The sequence below is a fragment of the Mastacembelus armatus genome, chromosome 9 (genome assembly GCF_900324485.2).
Source record: "Mastacembelus armatus chromosome 9, fMasArm1.2, whole genome shotgun sequence".
NCBI classification, from domain to species: Eukaryota; Metazoa; Chordata; class Actinopteri; order Synbranchiformes; family Mastacembelidae; genus Mastacembelus; species Mastacembelus armatus.
In genome coordinates, this window is record NC_046641.1 from 5,405,025 (window position 1) to 5,425,001 (window position 19,977).

General features: G+C 40.5%; 1 protein-coding gene across 2 annotated transcripts; it reads right to left on the minus strand.

Moving 5' to 3' along the window:
- Positions 1–65: 65 nt before the first annotated feature.
- Positions 66–11,016, minus strand: chfr (checkpoint with forkhead and ring finger domains, E3 ubiquitin protein ligase). Of its 2 annotated transcripts, none has more exons than XM_026322057.1 (18): positions 10,900–11,016; positions 9,890–10,022; positions 9,023–9,122; positions 8,616–8,725; positions 8,459–8,518; positions 8,162–8,350; positions 7,749–7,835; positions 7,421–7,595; positions 7,079–7,233; positions 6,736–6,898; positions 5,689–5,888; positions 5,442–5,558; positions 5,006–5,089; positions 4,347–4,417; positions 3,940–4,027; positions 3,683–3,790; positions 3,468–3,540; positions 66–3,201 (listed from the first exon to the last, which is right to left on the minus strand). In XM_026322057.1, the coding sequence occupies exons 2-18, from the start codon at positions 9,993–9,995 to the stop codon at positions 3,159–3,161; spliced, it is 1,929 nt and encodes a 642-aa protein (XP_026177842.1). In that variant the 5' UTR covers positions 9,996–10,022; positions 10,900–11,016; the 3' UTR covers positions 66–3,158. The 2 variants fall into 2 exon arrangements, with proteins under 2 accessions (XP_026177842.1, XP_026177843.1); XM_026322058.1 differs by lacking the exon at positions 10,900–11,016 and adding an exon at positions 10,309–10,645.
- Between the last annotated feature and the right edge of the window lie 8,961 nt (positions 11,017–19,977).

Genomic DNA, 19,977 nt, shown 5'->3' on the forward strand with positions numbered 1-19,977 from the left:
GTACAGTGAAGCTCAAACATCAATAAGCAAACACTTTAAAGTATTGACAAAAGTGAGTCAGTTGCTACAGATGGTTTATAATCATTCTTTTAATTTGTTACAATAAACAAAAAGATCAATATGCATTTCAAAGACAATATCAGCATTGCTAATATAAACAAGCAACTGTCAGTCCTAAAATCTCAAGTCTTTAACAAGTTGTACATGTGCCTAGCGCTACTCTATAGTGATTTAAGTGGAAGTTAATTATAATCTAGACTAATTGTCCAAATGGTGCATTGCACACAAAGTTTATGGGCATGAGTCAGGACCTGAAGCCCTTACTTAGAGAGCTGTATGTCTAGTTTTAAACTGATGCTACTCTGATGCCCGTCCAGTCTCCCATTTACCTGGAAGCTGTGATGAGGTAGAATGAAACCTGCCTCTTCCATACCGCTGAGCAGCTTGGTCCAGACTTTTGCACAAAAGTGAGTAAATATTTTTACCCCACCCACACAGGGAGAATGCAAAACACACCTCCAAAGCCTCCTTAATACCAATTCTTGATTGGAGCGGCTTCAGACTGTTGGATTAGTGTGTCCAGATTTCCTGTGGGGAATAATTAAAACTCAGGGATCGACCAGGCTTGTGCTGGGGGCCTGAGCTGCTAAGGAATGCCAGTGTGGACCAACCATGACTGAGGGGGGAAATAAGAAGCAAAACACCTAAAGACCTTGCTAACACCACAAATAATTAAGATCAAGGCCAGGAAAGTGCCCATTCACAAATCCATTTTGCCATCCAGACTAAAAACAAAAGCATTAACAGCTACATTTCAAAACAGCACATACAGTACTGTGTCCATAACTACAACATGCCAAAAAAAAATGCATATTTGCTAAGATGTAGCACTTAAAATAGCAAGACTAATATAAAAATATTTAGAACTAATGCTCTTCATACGATTACAGCCATTATAAGCCAGAGTACTTACATCCCATATGCTGGATACAGACAACTCTTTTAGAATGATCAGTTCTAATAGTGGCAAACTTCAAAAGAAGCCTTTAAATATGAGCTCTGAGAGGTCTTCAGCATGTTTTCTTCTAGTACACTAAAGAAACACTGAATCATACAAAGCGTACAGAATGCAAACTAAAGCCTGCCTTTAACAACTTCTACTCCCTCATTCTGCACCTCCATCAACATTTTCCATAGGTTAATAACAGGCTAATGACCCTAAAAGAAAAAGGAACATCAAAACTATTATTTTATCCAGTTTATCTTTCAATATATAAGGCCTCTTGAAACTATTTTCTGGTTCGTATATGACTAGATTTAAAAAAAAGTCTGATTTGTCATTTTACAGTAGACATCAATACCAGCTGTGCATATTTGTTTGACACTTGGGTGATGATAGTCATACATGAGAGGTCATCGGATTCAACATGGCTGCTCAGTGACAGCTTTAACATGTCGACAATTTTTCTACCCACTAACCTGCAATTACAATGAAACAGCAGCTTCCTGTACCCGAGGAACCAGAGAAATCTATTTAACAAATTAATACAATTCCAACACACTGATGATCTACTGTTTATCTGAATAAACTATTACATTTCTTGCAAGGTAAGCAACACAGTATATAATCAGAGGACGTATTACATTTTAACAACAGAACATACTGATGTGCCAATACAGGCACCATTCTCTAAACTATGGTGCTGTAAGTATATCCTGCAAAACACACTGCAAATGAAAACGAAGTACAGACTACTTCACCTTACCTTACCTTCATTACTGCACTTTTTTTTTTGTCTTGTCAAAGTCTGCATGGAGGAACTGTGCATTTTACCACTGTTTAGCCCTTGCTCTGAGGAAGCACAGTAATCACCTTGGATATGAGTATCCAGAGCAATACATACAGAGTGCCACAATCCATCAATGCGCTTCCTGCAGACATAAAATCTTATACAAATGTTATAAATGTGACATCTTGATTTTTGGTCCTTTCTGAAAAAACAGCAATGCCCTTGCAAAACAGGAATATCCATTGGAGGTGAGACTATTACTGTTTAAACTTAGCAGTATGGATATTCAAAGCAGCTTGTATCTTGGCCAAAAATGCATTAGTATTAGTGTAATACTACTTATTACGTTACTGTTACTCTAATAATATTAACCTGATGGTTCTGTCACCATTTTGTTGTAGGAAGTCCTGGATTCTACATGCAGCATTAAATAAGACCGTTAAAATACATTAGAAGTAAAGAATGGTCTTTTAAGCCTCGATTACCAAGGCAGGACAGAATATAAAACATGCACATCAACATGTGTAACAGTAGATACAGTACATAAGAATGAGTCAATATCACAAAAATATTCAATTACAAATTCTGTCCATGTTATATCATTTTGTTTCTCGCCAAAATCTAAGATGAATAAAACTAATCCCTAAGTAAAACAAAAATGGCTGAACTAGAATAAAAGGTACAGACTGAATCCTCCTGGGAATGGAGGGCACCAGCATTGCATTTTCCTCACCATGAAGAGGAGCCATGTTGTACTTCAGGGGGTGTATTTTCTATGCAGTCCATCTAACCAGCTTGTTTTAATAGATTTGCTCCTTATGCTGCATACTGAAAACAATAACTGTAATATGATAAAGTTTTGAATATTTTAACATTTGCATGATAGTGATCAGGAGTGCACTCAGTTTTCTTGGGTACTGTATATGGCCTTAATCCATAAGGTGCCCCTTAATCAGAGGAAAACATTTATGCAACATAGACTGGAGGACCAGCATATCATGAAGCACCTTTAACCATTTGCCATCAAAGCAAATAGCTTAATCCATCAATGGGTTTTTTTTACCCGAATAAGCCACAGACAAAATGTATCTCAATTTAAATGGTGCCCACCCTAAACAGCAGCTTGAACCTTTACTAAACTCTGACGTTTAATTTGCATGTGCATAGCATCCCTTCAGACAGCCTTCTTTCAAGTAAAACATTTGGATGAATGGATGCTGATTGTAATTTCTGCATTAGATTATTGCATAACATCTGGAAGGCAGTTAGCTCCAATGGAAACAAAATTTAACAACAGTGTGTCTCTTCAATGCATGAGAGGTTTAACTATCTACATTTGACAGTTGGCGGCTGTTGAAACAAGACACTTCAGCTCTTGAAACGTGTCTGTTCACATACATGGTTGAATTTCCTGAAATTCAAAGAAAGAATAATCCACATGAATTAGGTTTTGCACAAAAACAAAGACACGAAATGACATGAATTATTTTGCGTAGGTCTTCAAATGGCAACATGAGGTAATAAGTACAGGACCAGGTTTATACCAGAGTGCCTTCTAGTGGTAAAATAAGTGAACTGCATAGGGCTAGCATCCATTCTCTCTCGCATCTCATGTTGTGTGTGTCCAGGGTAAGTGAGTTAAAGCGGTGTTTTTAAAAAAAAAAAAACAAAACTTACACTGCATGATGTGCCTTCACCTGCGTGCGACAATTGCGTCCCCAGTAACAATCTGGACGAGATGTTACAGCAGCTGAGGAAAGAACATCGTATTGTAGCAACATTTAGGTATGAAATAAATGTCTTGCAAAAACTGTAAAAAGCTGCAGCAACTCCTTAGTCTCTGTGTATACCCAGTAAATCACATTATTTATTTATTTATTGAATTTTCTGACCAGGCAGTTCAGATGGAGGGATGTTCTGTCTGTACTTGTAGGCCAGCTCCTTGAAGGCTCGCAGGCCGCAACAGAGGCACAGGATGGTGTTTGCAGAGATACGACAATCTGACAGAGATAAGGTCAAGGAGGACACGGCGTTACTAATCTTGCTTTTCAGTTGACAGCACAGATGTGATTTCTGGTGTCACGGTAGATTTTTTAGAATTGCCCAAATGTGTCTGTATCACCACTTCGGTTTTGATGTGAGGACTCACCTGTCAGATAGTAGCTTCCCTGCTGAAGCCCCAGCAAAGACTCATGAAGCACATCTCTCCATGATTTCCCTCTGGAGGACAGGTAGTTCTGGTGGAAGAATGGAAAAACAAAAGCATCTTAACATCAAACATGATAGTAGGTGCAGATGTGTATTTTAAGTGTCTTATGGTGTTGATATAGTTTGTAAGCAGACACTCCTGTTTGCTGAGAGAAGCTTTCATTGTTACAGTGGCCATTTTGTAATCTGGAGCATGTACTTAGCTCAGAGTGGCAAAAGTAGTTTGTGTCAGAGTCTCATGAATGTAGATATTTTGTCTCGAGTCATTAAAAACATCACATGAATACATAAGACACAGAATAATATAATGAGGGGGGGTCTGTGAAATATTGATTTAGCCCATCTTACCTGAAGGATTTCTGATTCATAGTTGTTATTGTTTAGCACACCATCCAGGCATTTGTCTGTCAGATTAAGGTCTGAAAAACAAAAAGCTGGATTTTAGCCTGCAAACATTTAGCGAACTACAACACACATCAGCAGCACAAATAACTAAATACAAGATATTTGAACTTTAATCACAAAGGTAACAGGTCTGATGTCTCTTTGTAGCCAACATACAAGAGCCGTTTGATCTGGAGTCTAAATCTTAGTTGCCTACACACATTTGCATCACTGAATCTGCCTACATTACTGCTATTACCTAATCTCATCCCGTGTCTTATTTCATACATACATTTTGTGATTTCCATGTGTGTATTCTGAATTAATCTAGATTTAATGCTGTGTGCATTGTAAAATGAAACTACCTATATTTATCATGCTGTAACACGTTGACCTTTCACACAAATATATGGAATGTGTTATTACTTTCTCTAATCTGTTATGGATTCAAAAAGAAAAACAGAGCGCTTATAATTTGAGGATGACAATCATCAATATTATCAATAGTCTGTTAGTAACAGCCAAAGAAAAAAAACATCCATCCTGGCTGAAGCCTACTGTCCAACAATAAAGCTAGCAGCAGAGATCCCCCCTGGGGCTGTTTTCCTGAAACAGATACACACCACTAAATCGAGCCAAGCAGCCTTGACAGCCAATCCTCTGGCAACCCCAGTACATATGACAGAAGGGTCGCTGGCACAGCATACCTGCCAACACACATCACACACACCATGCATATTAGGATTAGGTGTATAATGGAGCCTGTGCAACCATCCACCCAGACATGTGGGACTATAAACATTGTGCTTTAACTATCAGGTGTACATGTACTGATGCCTCTGAGTATATACATTTAATGTACCTTTACATTGAAGAACCTTACACAGTTTGAAGTGTGCCAGCACACACCGACCTGCATTTTATATGAATTATAGTTTCCTGTGTCAACTCTCTTTTCCACTATGCAATGTTCTGACTGACAGTATAATTTAGTCAATTACATTTAGTCAACAATCATTACATTTCTGCAGGAGAATAACAACTTCAGGGATTACTCACATTGTTGAGCAGCTACCTGCTGGCTGTTTGGCTCAGCCCGTCTGTCTGGCATCGGCTGGAGGCAGCAGGCGCAGATGAGATGGCAGCCCTGAGGGGGGCAGCGGTACTCCTGAGGAGCTGCGATTTCCAGTAACAAAACATACTGTAAATCTTGCTTATAAACAGAATGCTGCACCCAGCAGTTTGCCACTGAATGAAAAGTTTCACTTTGGCTAGCAATCTTAACATCTAATCTACAGTTAGTTACCTGAGGGGGTATCTGAGGAGGTAGAGGGCTGCTCTGCAGTGGGCTTTACAGGCCCCTCCTCAGTCGCTGGTTTGGTTGGGGGAGGTACGGGTGGTGGAGTTGGCAGGCCAGGGAACCAGAAGTTTGAACTTGTGGCAAACAGCACCTGACTGATCTCTCCCCTGTAACCAGGACACTGTCTGCACATCACTAATGGACCACTGGAGACAAGAAGCAAAATTATGACACGGGGGTGAAAGAAAAGAAAAGAAAAAAAAAGCAGAAATAATGCTTCAAACACTGATGGATTTTGCATCATGATATGCTTATCACACTGATGATTTTCAGTTAATGTGTGTTTCTTTTAAACAACACTGTGGACATTAACCTACTTCTGTAGACCAGCAAACGTTTTCACACCTTTTAATTTATTTACTTCCAGGAAATGTTTTAGATGTTTTCATGTTGTATGTTTTAGATACATTGTTTAACAGATATTTTCTTATCAGTGCCTATGCAAAACATTAAAAACCATCGAAAAGGATAGCTGATGAAATGAACTCACCAAAACAAACTAAACAATAATGTAAAGCACAAAAATAGAAATCTTAAGTAGCATCCTAGACGCAAAACTCTCTCTTGCTCAGAAGCTCATTTAGCTGTTTGATTTGTTGCACTGCCATTAAGAAGCATTTTGAGTTTAGTTCATGTTGCGTCTCTGTCCGGCTTATAGTTTTCTAACGTTATTGTTTCTTGGAAGAAACAAAATAATGGGTGAAATTCTTCCATATATCCCTGGGAATCAGACAAGAAGGAGAATTAAACAACCAGGACCAACCATACAGCCTATAGGCGAGCACACAGACATAAGAATGTAAACTACTGAAATATGATCAAGTGCTGTGTTTTGTTTTTCTCTGAGAAAGAATGAGTACATTCCACAAAACCTGTCTGCAGTCAGTCATCTAAATCTTCCATTTCAGCTGCTCATCTCAAACCAAACAACTAAAGCAAAATCAACTGCCAAATTTAACACTGGTCTCACACAATTAAAGCAAACCTTTTTACCTGATGTCTGAGGAGTCACTGTCATTGTCAGAGAACTCAAAGAGGTAATCCGAGCTGCCCTCCTCATCGGAGAAAGAGCGCTCAACTTTTGGCTGCAACATGTCCTGAGTTATCTTGTTACGACTGTCCATGCTCTTCAGATCCTCCTCACTGCGGCACTTTTCTGTGGGATACAAACAAACAAAGCACCGAGTCAGAATTTTAGGAATATGTACTTTTTGAGAAACACAATATAATTTAGTTATATGTCCATGTCATTCCTTCTTGTTCTGGCATATTGAGTGAAATTAAGTGTTCAAGTGTCATGATTAAAGATGCTATTAAAATGTTTATCTGTTCAAACCTGGGTGCTGTGTGAGGTACGCCTCCACCAGATTGTTGAGGATGTGGTTCTTACAAATCCTCTCCACAGGACAGCGACAGGTGGGGCAGAGAGAAGATCGCTCCATCCAGCCTGAGTAGCAGGCAGCACAGAAGACATGCATGCAAGGCTGCAGGCTAAAGCAACAACAAAAACAAAAGAGCCTTACAATTAAACTCAACACTTAAGCTGAATTTGTTGGTGCAGCAAGTGCTTAATGACACCTTAAAGTGGCCTTCACACCCATAGCCCTCAATATCTGTGGCAATGCAATGGCCCTTGATAGACAGACAGAATAGACAGATTCTGGTGTTAAGATCTTACCTGACACAGTCATGGAGTAGGTCTTGGCAAATGACACACGTCAGGGTCTCCTCCATCTTGTCTGTCTTAGTGCCTTCTACTGGTGGTTTAGACAAAACACTACCAGCACATCCCTTACTCGAACCAACCACTTCTGTACTGGAGTTGTGTGGCAAGCCTAAATCATAATCTTTACCTGTAAACACAGGTCTATATTACTTGTTATAATGAACCATTTTTGGCATTTGTCTGGTTTGACTAACAAAGATGATCCAGGCTAGGCTTGGTGAGATATAAAATTTAATGGAAGCAATTAATTAAACCCAGGTATTGCAGTGTAAAAACTAACCACTGTTTTCTGTTTTCCTCCTCTTGCTTTCAGGCTCCAGGTAATCCAAGCCTTTTTCCTGTGCTGGGGCCGCATCTTTGAATTGGCCTGGTAAAATAGAAGAACAGGCTTGGGTTTAAAAAGTTTTAATAAGCTATATGTTTAGTAGCATGTCATTAACAAAACAAAAAAAGACTTGCAGTCCACAGGCCAAGTTTATAAAGGTTTTTAAAAGGAGGAAAATGGAACAATCAGAATCTGGTGGAGACTGGGAGTCAACATCGTCCTGAAGATAGATAGATTCACACAATATGGGCTGCACAGAGTCAAAGTTAAATCAAGTCATCTAAAAAAATTAATCAAATGTTACATATGTATACATAAGCCAAAACTCCATCCTCTCATCACAACGGATGTATCGGCAGAGAACCCACCAGAGGCAGGACTGGGTGCGCTTGCCATGGGACCAGAACTGGCAGGGGTCTCCATAGAGAAGTGGGAGGTGGAGGTGGAGGGTTGAGGTTCCTCTGGAGTTAGATCCCAAGGAGCCACTGTCAACATTACAGGCTCCACAGAGAGCGACATCTCTAAAGCTGGAACAACAGCAGCAGATCTCTCCATGTCTAAAGTGAAGATACAAGGTGGGGGTTACTGGGGAGCCACAATTCAGCTGTGAAAAGAAAACATTTGCATTCAACAAAGGAGATGTGGAGAATTATCAGACTACTTACCATAACTATCCTGTGAAATAGCTTGCTCCGACTTGATTGAGTGATAAACATAGGCAATGTCTATGGGGTGACAAGAGAAGATGTGTTTTTTTTTTTTTTTCCTTCTTACACATTCACATAAATGTACTGTCATGGGTAAATAAGATCAGCCACTTACTTTGTTCAGGCTCACTTTTTCTGTATACAAAGTAGATGACATCGCCATTTTGTAGCATGTGAGTTTGCCTCTTGACCACTTTGGACATGTTGATTACTGTGCCATTAGTGCTACAGACAAACATGCAATTGGATGTGTCAATATAAAGGTTTTATATGTCTGCTTAATGACGAGTACTCATACATGCACTTAAACAGCTCTAAAAACACAAATACAGCTTCGCTTTCAAACACAGTTACATTTGTCAACATACAGTTGGTTTAATTTAGCTTCAAATCAATACTGCCCCACAGAGCCTGGAGTATGGTATTTTAGATCGGTCCATTAGCAAATGAGGAAACAAAACTTGCAATGATTTTGTACTGCAGTAAGATTTTACTGATGGGTGGGTTTTCAGCATATAGTACCTCATGTCTTCAAGCCACACCAGTCCTGAACTTTCATCTTGAAAAATCCTGCAGTGCTCCGCTGAGACCAGCTTACTGGCTGGAAAGGACAGATAACATCCTGGCAACAAAATAAAACACCACCATGAAAACTGGTTCATAATACAGGTTATCTTGTCTCTCCAACACAGAACATATTCAGTTGATTTGTCTAGTTTTAGTGGGGAATATGATGGATAGTACATGTTTCTGTTTAGGAGTATGGCAACACATGCATTATGTTAATTCCTCTGAACATTCAAAAACCAATTCCAGCTCCTCCTGCTGATATGACAGGATACCAGTTTTATATCTTCAGCCTATCTTTTAGAATAAATCCCCTGTAAATTCCTGAAACTGTGCTGCAATGACATGTTTTTAAAACCGTTCACTGCCCAGACATAAGTTAGCCAATTAAGGCTTGTGGCTTTGCATTGCAAAAAAAAAAAAAAAAAAAAAAAAAAAAAAAAGCAGACCCCAAAAAGCTCCTGAGAACAAAGCAGACACAGGGGGAAATATAGGCCTAACCTTTTATTAAGCAAAACCCATACAAAAAAAAAATCTACTTAATATTCTGCACACATGTTCTCAATGAAGGCCTTTTGTTATCATCACAAGGGGCTGTCTAAGTTTGGTGCTCTAAAGAAGACTTTGTTTTCAAGGGGGAGGTTTTAAAGGCTTCAGACAGTGACAGCAGACTGCTCTATAGACAGGACTGTCTGTTAATAGGCATCACCGCATTTTGAGCTCTGTTCAAGTAAGATTAAAAAAAAAAAAAAAGGTTTTGAAATCCACTTCACGGTGAAGACATTTCTGCCCTTCATTCCACATGATACACAAACTACCTACCTTTTTTTCTGCCGACTGTGCATTCCCTGTCGAAAAGCAGGACAGTTTCACTGGAGTCCACCTTCACCAGCTTCCCCCACGGCCTCCCTCTTCTGTAAATCTCCATCTCCTAGTGTGTTTCCTGTAAGGAGTCCTGAAACACAGGTTTAGAAAGGTTTAAATTCAATGCTCTTTTTAGGTGTCTGTGACTTTTCCTGACTGGTCTCTCCGTGGCACAATAAAGCAAAAAGAAAGTGAAATTAACCATGGGTGTAGGCTGGTGTTCCAAACCTGCTGAGGCATTTTATTTGGTCAGTAGCATAAGGTCCTTTATAAACTTAATTTCAGAGTTGCCAGTCAGATGGTTTTAATTAGATTTAAAGCTCTAATATTTAAAGACAAAAACAAACATAAAACTCTTAGAATGAGTTTGTTTTCACCTAAAACACCAGCATGCAGTGATCTCCTTCAGTCAGATCCCATTGAACAACTCCATAATTCTGGGTGTGATTTTACATCCCGTACTCTTGGAAATATCAGTGTTTTATTTAAGCCGAACTAACAGGTTTTTCTATCAGTTTGTAAACACTTATAAACGACGCTATCTGAAAGCGTACCTGTCCAAACGAGCCGTGTTAAGGCGACATTAATGTGAGTTTCTCATGAAGTTTGGTAGCGTCCAGCAGCCCCTGGGCTAAAACCTGCTAACGACACTTAGCTGAGCTTGTTTTCTTACCTTACTAGCCGCCTGGGCTTATTACTCTGTGGCAAACTGGGACAATGAAAAGATTTACTTAACAACGGATCAATCTGGCCATTGCTTGACGACGCGCACGTAGTGGTTCAGGACAATAGCTAACATGAACACACAACTTGGTGAAACAACAGTGCGGCAACGGGAAGCTAGGCTAAGATTAGCAACCAGCACAGGGTCGCCCCCCCCCCAAACAGGAGACAATCAATGGCACCGTGTAGCAAACAGAAATACCCGAGTCCGTTTGGTCGCCTCGAGTGTGAAACTGTAGTTTTACCGTCAAAAGCTCAGTCCGCGACCCCAGCAGCTGTAAATAAAGCAGCGTCTTCTCCTCATGTTCCAGCTACACACAAGACGCACTTCCTGCCAAGCACAGGCTGACAATACTGTCAGCTGATGGAGGAGGGGCCACGTGGGCTGAGAGTGCGTGGGTATCCGCGTGCCTTGAACAAACCAGCGCTGTCAATAAAAGTTAAGGCTGGAAAACAGACACAGCGAACATGTGTTTGTGTCGTGTGGCACAAAACACTCCAGAGTTTCATCACAGCCTGCGGTGAGTGCGCCACATTATCAGGCATGTAGAAATGAAAAAAAAAAACAAGTGAGAAAATAATATTCAGAAATGAACACATGTACTGGTGGGGGGTGGTGGTGGGTGTGGGCTCATGTGGTCACCTTCCCTCATGAAGCAGTACTGGACTTTAAATTGATGTTTTCCACTAAGGCACTAGGTGTTGTTCCATGGCTGACCAGAGCCTTCATAGCTCTCATGGGGATGTGTCCCTCTTCCAACATGAGGGTAATGGTCTGTTCAAGGTGCAGCCGGATTTCAGGTGCAGCTGCCTCGATGGACTCTGAAACCTCCAGATTCCTGCAGAGCCTTCAGCTACTGTAGGGTTGTCAGCGTCCCTGCTAAGTGCAGTCTGTGGAGCAACATGCCCATGTGTTCTTGAGAGGTGCAGCTGCCCCCAACCGCAGTTCTCACAAAGTGCTGTCCAGTTGTTATCTTTTCCTCACATGCTGTCTCCACCCCCACCCCCCCATCAGTTAGGGGTCGTCTAGAAGGAGCACAGGAGACACCGCTGCCACTGGTGTCCTGACTTTCCTCTGTCCACTGTTGACCTCAGCTCTAGAGTGCGGCAGGAGTCTTCAGCCTTCAGGTATTCACTGGCATTTTCAAAATCAGGGTGCATGGCTCTGTTCAGATTCTCCTCAGTCTGCTGAACAATGTCCTCCTGGAACGTTACTAAAGTGAGCTGGTTAGAAATGGATTGGACCAAGCTGAAGAGGTTTAGTTTCTTCTCTTCAGGGGTAGCCACTGAGTACATTTGGTCCAAGGTATAGCAGGAATAACAAGACAGGTCATAATCTGACTTTTTAAATCTTAAACACTAATATATAAAAATAAGACACAGGAAATCAAATAAACAAATCCTTAGACTATTCACTTCCTATCCCTTGTTCATCAGGTAGAGTGCGTTAAACTGACCACCACACAGCAGTATGTCAATGCGTTACAATCAATGCCATCTAAGTGTGTCAGATCACATAGCTTGTGGTATTATAACTCAAAGAAACTGTAAAAAGATTTAAAAAATATATTCACAGTAAACCAAAATGAAAATACTGCTATTATAGACTGAGAAACATTTCTGCTTTAGCACAATGTGAGACTGCAGGTGGAGCTTGTTAAGGCATTTATCACACAGTGTTCACTAAAGTGGCTCAGTTTTAAGGAGTAGAATTTACAAAAAGACATTTAAAAAATACTTATTTGACAGTTTAAGTGCAACAGAAATTGTGTATATATGAATTAGTGTAAACAGTCTGGCCTTCAGTTTTAATATGTTTAAGACTAATATAGGTTAAAGAAGATTACTGGTGCAATTATTCTACTGTTGTTTTACAGATAGTGGAAGAAAGTAAATTTAACTTAAGTGCTGTGCATACAGTAAATCCAATTTTGACATACTTGTATTTTACTTGAGGGGCTCCATTTTATGCAACCTAATACTTATTGTACTGTATTTGAGTACACTTTCGCAGCATCAGCTACTACAAAAATAAAATGTTTCTAGTACATTCTTGCATCATCAACAATTTAATAATGTCATTGCAGGCAATAATCTATGACTCACAGGGCCCATCATAGTCTGGAACAAGTACTTTTGCTACGTTAACAATATCTGCTGATAATATTTTTACATAAAAAAGATTTTGAATGCCATGCTCAACATACAGCACATAAAGAGAAGGTTGCACTTGTGAAGTAAATCAGCCCAATTATAGTGAAACATGCAGGGTTATAGTGGTCACCCTATGTGCCTGCAGGAATATGAGTGGATATTATTGCTCAGCTGAAAGGAACACAGTTGATCAATGAGTCGTTGATTGTTGTGGCATAAATGAAATAGCTGATGCCAATCGGTGAATGTTTATATAGCCCCATTTTGCAATTCCTGCAAAATGTCAGTAGACCTGTGAAGTGAAAATTGTCTAATTTTAAATGAAAATGTGCTTTTAAATGTTTATTTTAAATCCTGTTTTACCCCATAGTCATTCATTTATAGACGAAGTGATTAAAATGTTTTTTTCTGTTTTATATTAATAGCATTTACTATGTCCACATCAAAAACTACAAGGGGTTCCAGTCACTTTTAACACTGAAAAGAAATCACAGAGCTGACTCAGTACTTCCACTGACATTTCTGATATAGGATTATATAGTCCAATTACAAGTGGAGTGATCTTTCTTGTTTAAGAAAGACCAACATGCCTTTCTAATAGAAACAGCAAACGAGTCTTTAATGCAGGACTAAGCTCAGCTAACCCCCATCTATTCCATGGCAGTACATTATTAATGGGCAGTGTGTAGGCTGAAGAGTACAGGGGCCTCTCCTCACTAATGCATTCATTCCTCATTGTTAGATGTCTGGTAAGGAAGAAAACACACACATGCTGCTTTTTCAGAGACTCACACTTAGAGGTGCACATGCATGCACACACAAACACACCTATATACAAAGGTGTGCTATCCATGCAGAACATACTCATACAGAAAATGATTATATTTCTACTTGGCATTCGGTGGTGAACAGCAAATCCTCTGCAGATCTTCTGATAAGGTCACAACGGCAAATTGAATGCAGCTTATTGAATCCCTCACCCGTGCTGTCAATCAGCATTTGCTAATTGGATCAAAGATTACTTGTGGCAGCTGTACAAAACATCAAACGAGCAATTAAATAATGAGAAAATAAACCTTAATGTTGCCAAGAGGGAATGGAGGCGAGTTAAGGAACGTGATTCTGCTGTGCTCTCGGAAATTATCTCTCTTAGGCTCAGGCTAATTGCTGGAGGATGTCCTCTTAACTGAGTGTGAAAAGCGTGTGTCTAATTACTGCAACATTAATCAGGCATTAGCATGTTATCACAAGGTTAACTTATCAGGAGGGGCCCATGAGCAGCTGGAGGTGCCATTTACCCATGCTGCACTGGGGCAAGTGGGCCACAAGGGGTAGTGGTTGTGCTTCCTATGAATCATTACTCAGTCCCCTTGAAGCTGAAGGCTGAAATCAAAGGCAACCATACTGAGTTGGACTGAATTAATGTTGCGGTTTTGAGATTCCTCAGTGTGGAATTGCAACATCCAGAATCAATATCAGCTATTTCCTGCTCACAGAGGAGCTGAAATAAATACATTTGTCCTTAGGGGGATTCAGATTTTTTGGTTATAATTTGTTAACATCTTACTTGACACAGTCACACCAAAAGAGAGATGAGAATGTGCAAGGAAGTGCATGGACTGAAAAGAATCTGCAAAATCAATGACAAGCAATTGTATGCTTGGTGAAGCAGTTGAGTCCAGTGTAATGAAGATTGACTAAATGGTGACTGCATCTTAAATTATCCCACTAGTCAAATATGAATACTGATAAAACATCAGCCATCACTGCCTGTTGGGAAATAAACAATGTGAACAATTTGCAACTGTTATAATGAACAGCATGCAATAAATTAACGAGTATCTAAATGTGCTTTTAAAAAGGTGGCAAATGCATGACTGTGAGGATTCATATTCTGTGCTTTAGCCTATTCTTGTATCATCTCCGGAAAATGTGTTAGATGTAATAGCACCAAGGTATATGAGCAGTTTTAAGTCATCGCATGCCAAATGAACTGCATGTGTGTAGATTAAAGGTCATTTCTGGCAGCAGGTTGGTCCTGTGCCCCGACTTCATTACCAGCAGCTCCAGAGCAGTCTCATTAGGATTCCAGCAGGGCAGAGAAGCCATACCTCCAGCAGCCCTGCCAAAGGCACTCATTTGTCAGAGAGGCATGGAGATCACAGGCCGACAAATCTCCCACGTCTCCCAGACTGTCAAGATCTTTGCCTGTGTATCAAAGACAAAAGAACAGAGCCGGAGAGCAAGAGAGTGGAGCAACCATTCTATTTAGAGATGGTCTGCTGTTTAAACCCCACGAGCATGCCTTTTCAAAATGCCTATTAGCCTGGGTGAGAGAGATTACAAGCAAATAAAATTGCATTCATTGTGATATTTGATTTCATAATATCCCCAGAATTATAATTACACCACACTCACACTTTTCATTTAAAAACCATTCTGTGACTACAAAGAATCAGAGATGGGAATGAGTAGGTTGTGCATCTAGTGAGAAAGTGCACATTATCAGGCCTGTTTTACTAGAAGTAACAATAATGAGAAAAGAATGGAGGCAATAATAAGAATGTAATCAGGTGAGAGAGCGGGATTTAATAACATGGAACACAGGGCTTTGTTTTCATCTGTCAGTCTTTTGGTACAACAACAGAGCATGCTGGGAAGAAAATGCCTTTTTTCTGGTGTTATACTCCTCCCAGAGACTGCAATATGGAAGCAGATTTATTAAGGCCCACTTCTTAGTAACCAACACAGGGGTTAAACCCCTGATCATATCTCAGCTGCAACCTGTCTGTATGTCAGGGTCGCACCAAAAGCACAATGGTGTATTACAGGGGGAATGTGGGCATATGCTGTCTGGCTTAAACCAACAAGCAGAAGGGAAGAGATAAGACACATTCTTGGGCGGCACAGAAATGAGGCATGAGAAGGGCCAGCTTGATAGCAGTACTTGTTGTTCTGATGTGTTAAATAGCTGGACTTCAACACCCCAATCAATTGCTGAGTGAACCACTGTGTAGCCAAGGGTTGTGTGAGATAGCCAGATGGCTGAAGTCAATGGAGCTTTGCCTGGTCTCCAGTGTCACAAAGGGATGATCATGATTCTGGCCACACAGGCTGGACAAAGTGCATGAAATATTGCACCCTGAATATTTTTCTTGGTTGGTAATCTGAAATAAATGTTTCAAATGTATCACTGATTATGGCTGTGTGCTAATCGGCAACAGAATAAGTCACTCCCAAAACATTCAGCAACATAGTTGGCCTTGAGGGAGGGGGTATCATTCACATTTTTGCTTTGGCTTGCACAACTGGCTTGTCTGATGTGGCAAGTATTACTGTAGATCTCACTGTGTGTAACGATGCCTACCAACCATTGTGTGGTACTCATGCCATTTGACACAGAAAAGCAGGAGGCAGCCAATACGCAAATGTATGCATACAAGAACATCTGTGGGACAAGACAAGCATTTTGAATTTGCTCCAAGTCCTCCAGAGGCCTGTGTTGACTAATCTGCAAACAATCCGCTCTGCAAGCCCCATTGCAAGTGGAAGAACAAGCCCCTTAAGCTGTGACATTAACGAACACAGCAAGATAAGATAGGGTTTGTTATCTTGGTGCATGGAACTCCTGCCCAGATAAGAGATAAGAGCCTTTCAAAGCATGTTTGCTGCCAGAGAATTTTCCTAAGAAACATGGGAGGCAAGCAAAGCCAGGTCTGGAATGCTGAGAAGTCCTGTGGAAGCCATTCTCAAGAAGAACGTAATCCACCTCCTTATAGCCACATTTGGTATTTTTGTAATATCATGAAGTTATAATTAATTAATTAATGACATTAAGTGGCCATTTTGTGCACAACTGTGGAACTTAACGGACAGAAACAGCTAGAATCCAATAAGCATCTAATAACCTCACACAAGATCACGTTTAATGCAATATACTATAGGAAAAATGAATTTCATAAAACAGCAACTGTATTTGTAATATATTAGAGCATCATGTTTGATTCTTTCATATATTATTTACACACACTGTGGTGAACCTGTGTGAGTGTGTGATAGTAATGCCAGACTCAAAATTATGAACCAGATAAACATTGTATGGAACAACATGACATGATGTTGGACTAGACCATGATCTTTCGCTACCTTAAGCAAGTGTGAATGTCTGAACATCACCATAGCCAAGTTTGCTAATGCTGTAGTCAACAGCAAGGTCAGCTACTAAACAACAGCAATACATTCAAATTGCTTTTCAAATTTGAAAATGAATTGTATGCAAAGGTAAATTCTGTGAGTCAAGGTTGTACATCGACATGCTCTCATATATTTAACACCAGATACACACAACCAAGTTGTTTGTTGTTTAGGTTCCCAAAGCTATAGTGGTTTATCCAGAACACTAATGCTCAAATAAACTGCATCTGTAAACTGACCCAAACTCTGCCCCTACTCATCCTGCTATAAAGCGTAACTCAGTTAGTTGGTACTAAAATGAATAACACAAAAACTAAAACCACCTTCATTACTCAACAAAGCAGATTGTGTGCTGCTGCTAGTTTAGAGTACTGGCGGTCTTATTCTAACTCATGCCCTGGCTCTCAGGGAACACTGACAATTTATTATAAGCTTCTTGTTTTCAGTAGAGAAATAGCATAGTTTTATGTGGAAAGATTAGATGCTTTATTTTTAAATGTGTTATTAATTCATAGGTTGTAAAAACAACTTTTTTGTCAATTTCATAATTTCATATTGGAAAGGAAATCCTCACAGACGGTTGCCAAGGACTAGGTGTTGCGTCTCTGCCAGCGTCAAACTGAATAAATGCTTATGAATATGCCCACACCACCAGAGGGGATGGACTAAATCGTAATTCTCATTCTGCGGCTTGGAAAAACTTCCGCGTTCCCGGGTGCCAAGCAGCTCTGAGGCGATCCCAGTGATGAGCCAGGGAACACTCTGTTAACTGAGCTCTGGAGAAATACGGTCACGGCAAGATCCATATTCAAATAAACTTCACTCTTGGCCCGTGCACACAAGCCATGTTGTCACCAGCTGGCAATGCCTCTCACCACCCCTTCAAATACTGAGCCACTTTTGATTAATGTCTCTACGGCTAATCATGTGCGTCGGCTGTGCCAAATTGGAAGAGCCACGTATGGCCTCCATTTGCCTTGAAATCTCTTTTTTTAAACTCATTTGAAGCATCTGAGAGCCTCCCTTTACACCACCCACCTCTCCCCTAAGTCTTCTCTTGTCTAGTGCCCATACATAGAACAGAAATGGTGGTGTGGAGGCACAGTGCCATCTTGTGGGTCCCTGAATGAGAGGACTATCACTGCCAGATGCACCCAGCTGCATAAATGTTATTCATTTTTTATGGTTTGTGTACATAATATGGCCAGTGTGGGAGATGGTGAGCTTTCACCAAAGGATGGAAAAATCCTCAAAATTGAATCAAAGTGGAAAACTTATTTTGGCTGGTGGCTGTTCTGGACCTCCTCTTTTTCCATCTCCCTTAATTCTCTTCTACCCCTCCTTGTCTCACTCCTGTCTCACGTGGAGCTCTCTGAGGAGCTCTCTCAGAGTGATTTACAGTATATTCCTTCCCTAGCTGTATTGGCTGGTCTCCTTGCACAGCTCTAGTGGCGGTAGTGGTGTGAGGCAGCCAGAATATTTGTCACAGGTCCAGAGGCGCAAAGATATTAGACAGCACTTTGTCACCAGGGTCTGGAATTCACACCATTCGGCTGTTTCCAAGTCAGCTCCTTAGCCACCGACTGGGCTGGTTTCTGTCAGCTGCCGCTCTGTTGACATTGAGGGCTAAAAAAAGACAGCAACATGGAAGGATGTATGCTGTTAGCCTTTTTAGGTGGTCAAAACAACATGCAGTCTGCAAAGACTGCTGTGACAGAGATCCACTGCCTAAGCCCTTGACTTGGTACTCTCTCCTTCAGCTCACAGTTTAGATATAGTTTAGTGGTTTAGAATGGCTCTCATCAGGATTTGCTAACCCCTGTAGAGAGATAGGCTTGAACTCTGAGCAGAGCTATGGTCTCCCAAATCACTAGGCCCAGCGGAGGCCCCAGCCATCCAAATGTGATCATGGCAGGGGCCTCCCATCTCATTACCAATCTCCATTTCAAAACAGCCTTCAAATGGGAACTAATGCATTAGCTCTCACTGGAGGAAAAGTCTAGGGAGCCACTACATTGCGGCTCAAAAACGCTTTCATACATGTTTTATCAGCGGGGGAAGAGTGAGCAAGAGAGAAAAGGAGCTTGGACTGAACCATTCATTTGTTGCCCATCTTATTAGCTTGGCACTGTGTTATTAGCTTCCATTGTGCTCTATAGAAGCCCCTTAGGCTTGTTCCACTGTTCGCTGAATCTGGGGTGAGCTCTGTGCCAAATGCTTTTTGGAGGTATTTGAGACCATGAAAATTCAATCCTAAACCCTCAGCATTGAGGTTTCTCACAGATAAATGAAGAGGATTAGTGTAACAATAAAACAATGTCTTACCTCAGATACCACCATATCCTATTAATTGGGATTATACTGGAGAAATGAGTATAAAAATACACAATTATGTCTCACATTTGCTTTTTTTCTGACAAGCTGTTACATGAAAATCTATCATAGTAACAATGTTCAATCAAATAGGAAAAGTGTTCCAAATTATTAACAAGTAAATATAGAAAATCATAAACAATGGCAAAAAAGAAAAAAGCCTGGATATTTGAAGGATAGCTCTTGAAAAGGCCTGACAATTGCAGACGCTGTAATAACCCACCTTGGGTTGGATATGCTAGGCAATGTGTCAATTGATTCCCATCTGATGATGGACTGTGTGCTGAAATAAATTGACCTTGCCAGACGATGAGTGAAATTGATGGAGCTTTTCATCTCCGGAGGGCCGTTCCACACTCAGCTGTAAAATGGATAGAGCGCACGACAGAGTGATTGAGTTGAGGGGAAATATAAGGTGTGTGTTTTTCTTCTACCAAAGCTTGCTTGGTAAATAATAGTTACAGGAAAAATCACTATGCGGTAACAAGTACAGGGGTTAAGTACCTGTTGTTGACTAGATGATTAGGACTAAAAGCACAAAGCTCTAAAGTGAAGCTGGCCACGGACAGATGCTACCCATCAGAGGAATATGTGGCTCAATT

Excerpts from the sequence above, each read along its gene's own strand:
- chfr (XM_026322057.1), bottom strand. The coding sequence starts at position 9,995 with ATGGAGATTTACAGAAGAGGGAGGCCGTGGGGGAAGCTGGTGAAGGTG. Across the intron at positions 8,726-9,022 it reads GTGTGGCTTGAAGACATGAG|CACTAATGGCACAGTAATCA; the intron begins GTACTATATGCT and ends GTTTGTCTGTAG. Across the intron at positions 8,351-8,458 it reads TATTTCACAGGATAGTTATG|ACATGGAGAGATCTGCTGCT; the intron begins GTAAGTAGTCTG and ends TCTTCACTTTAG.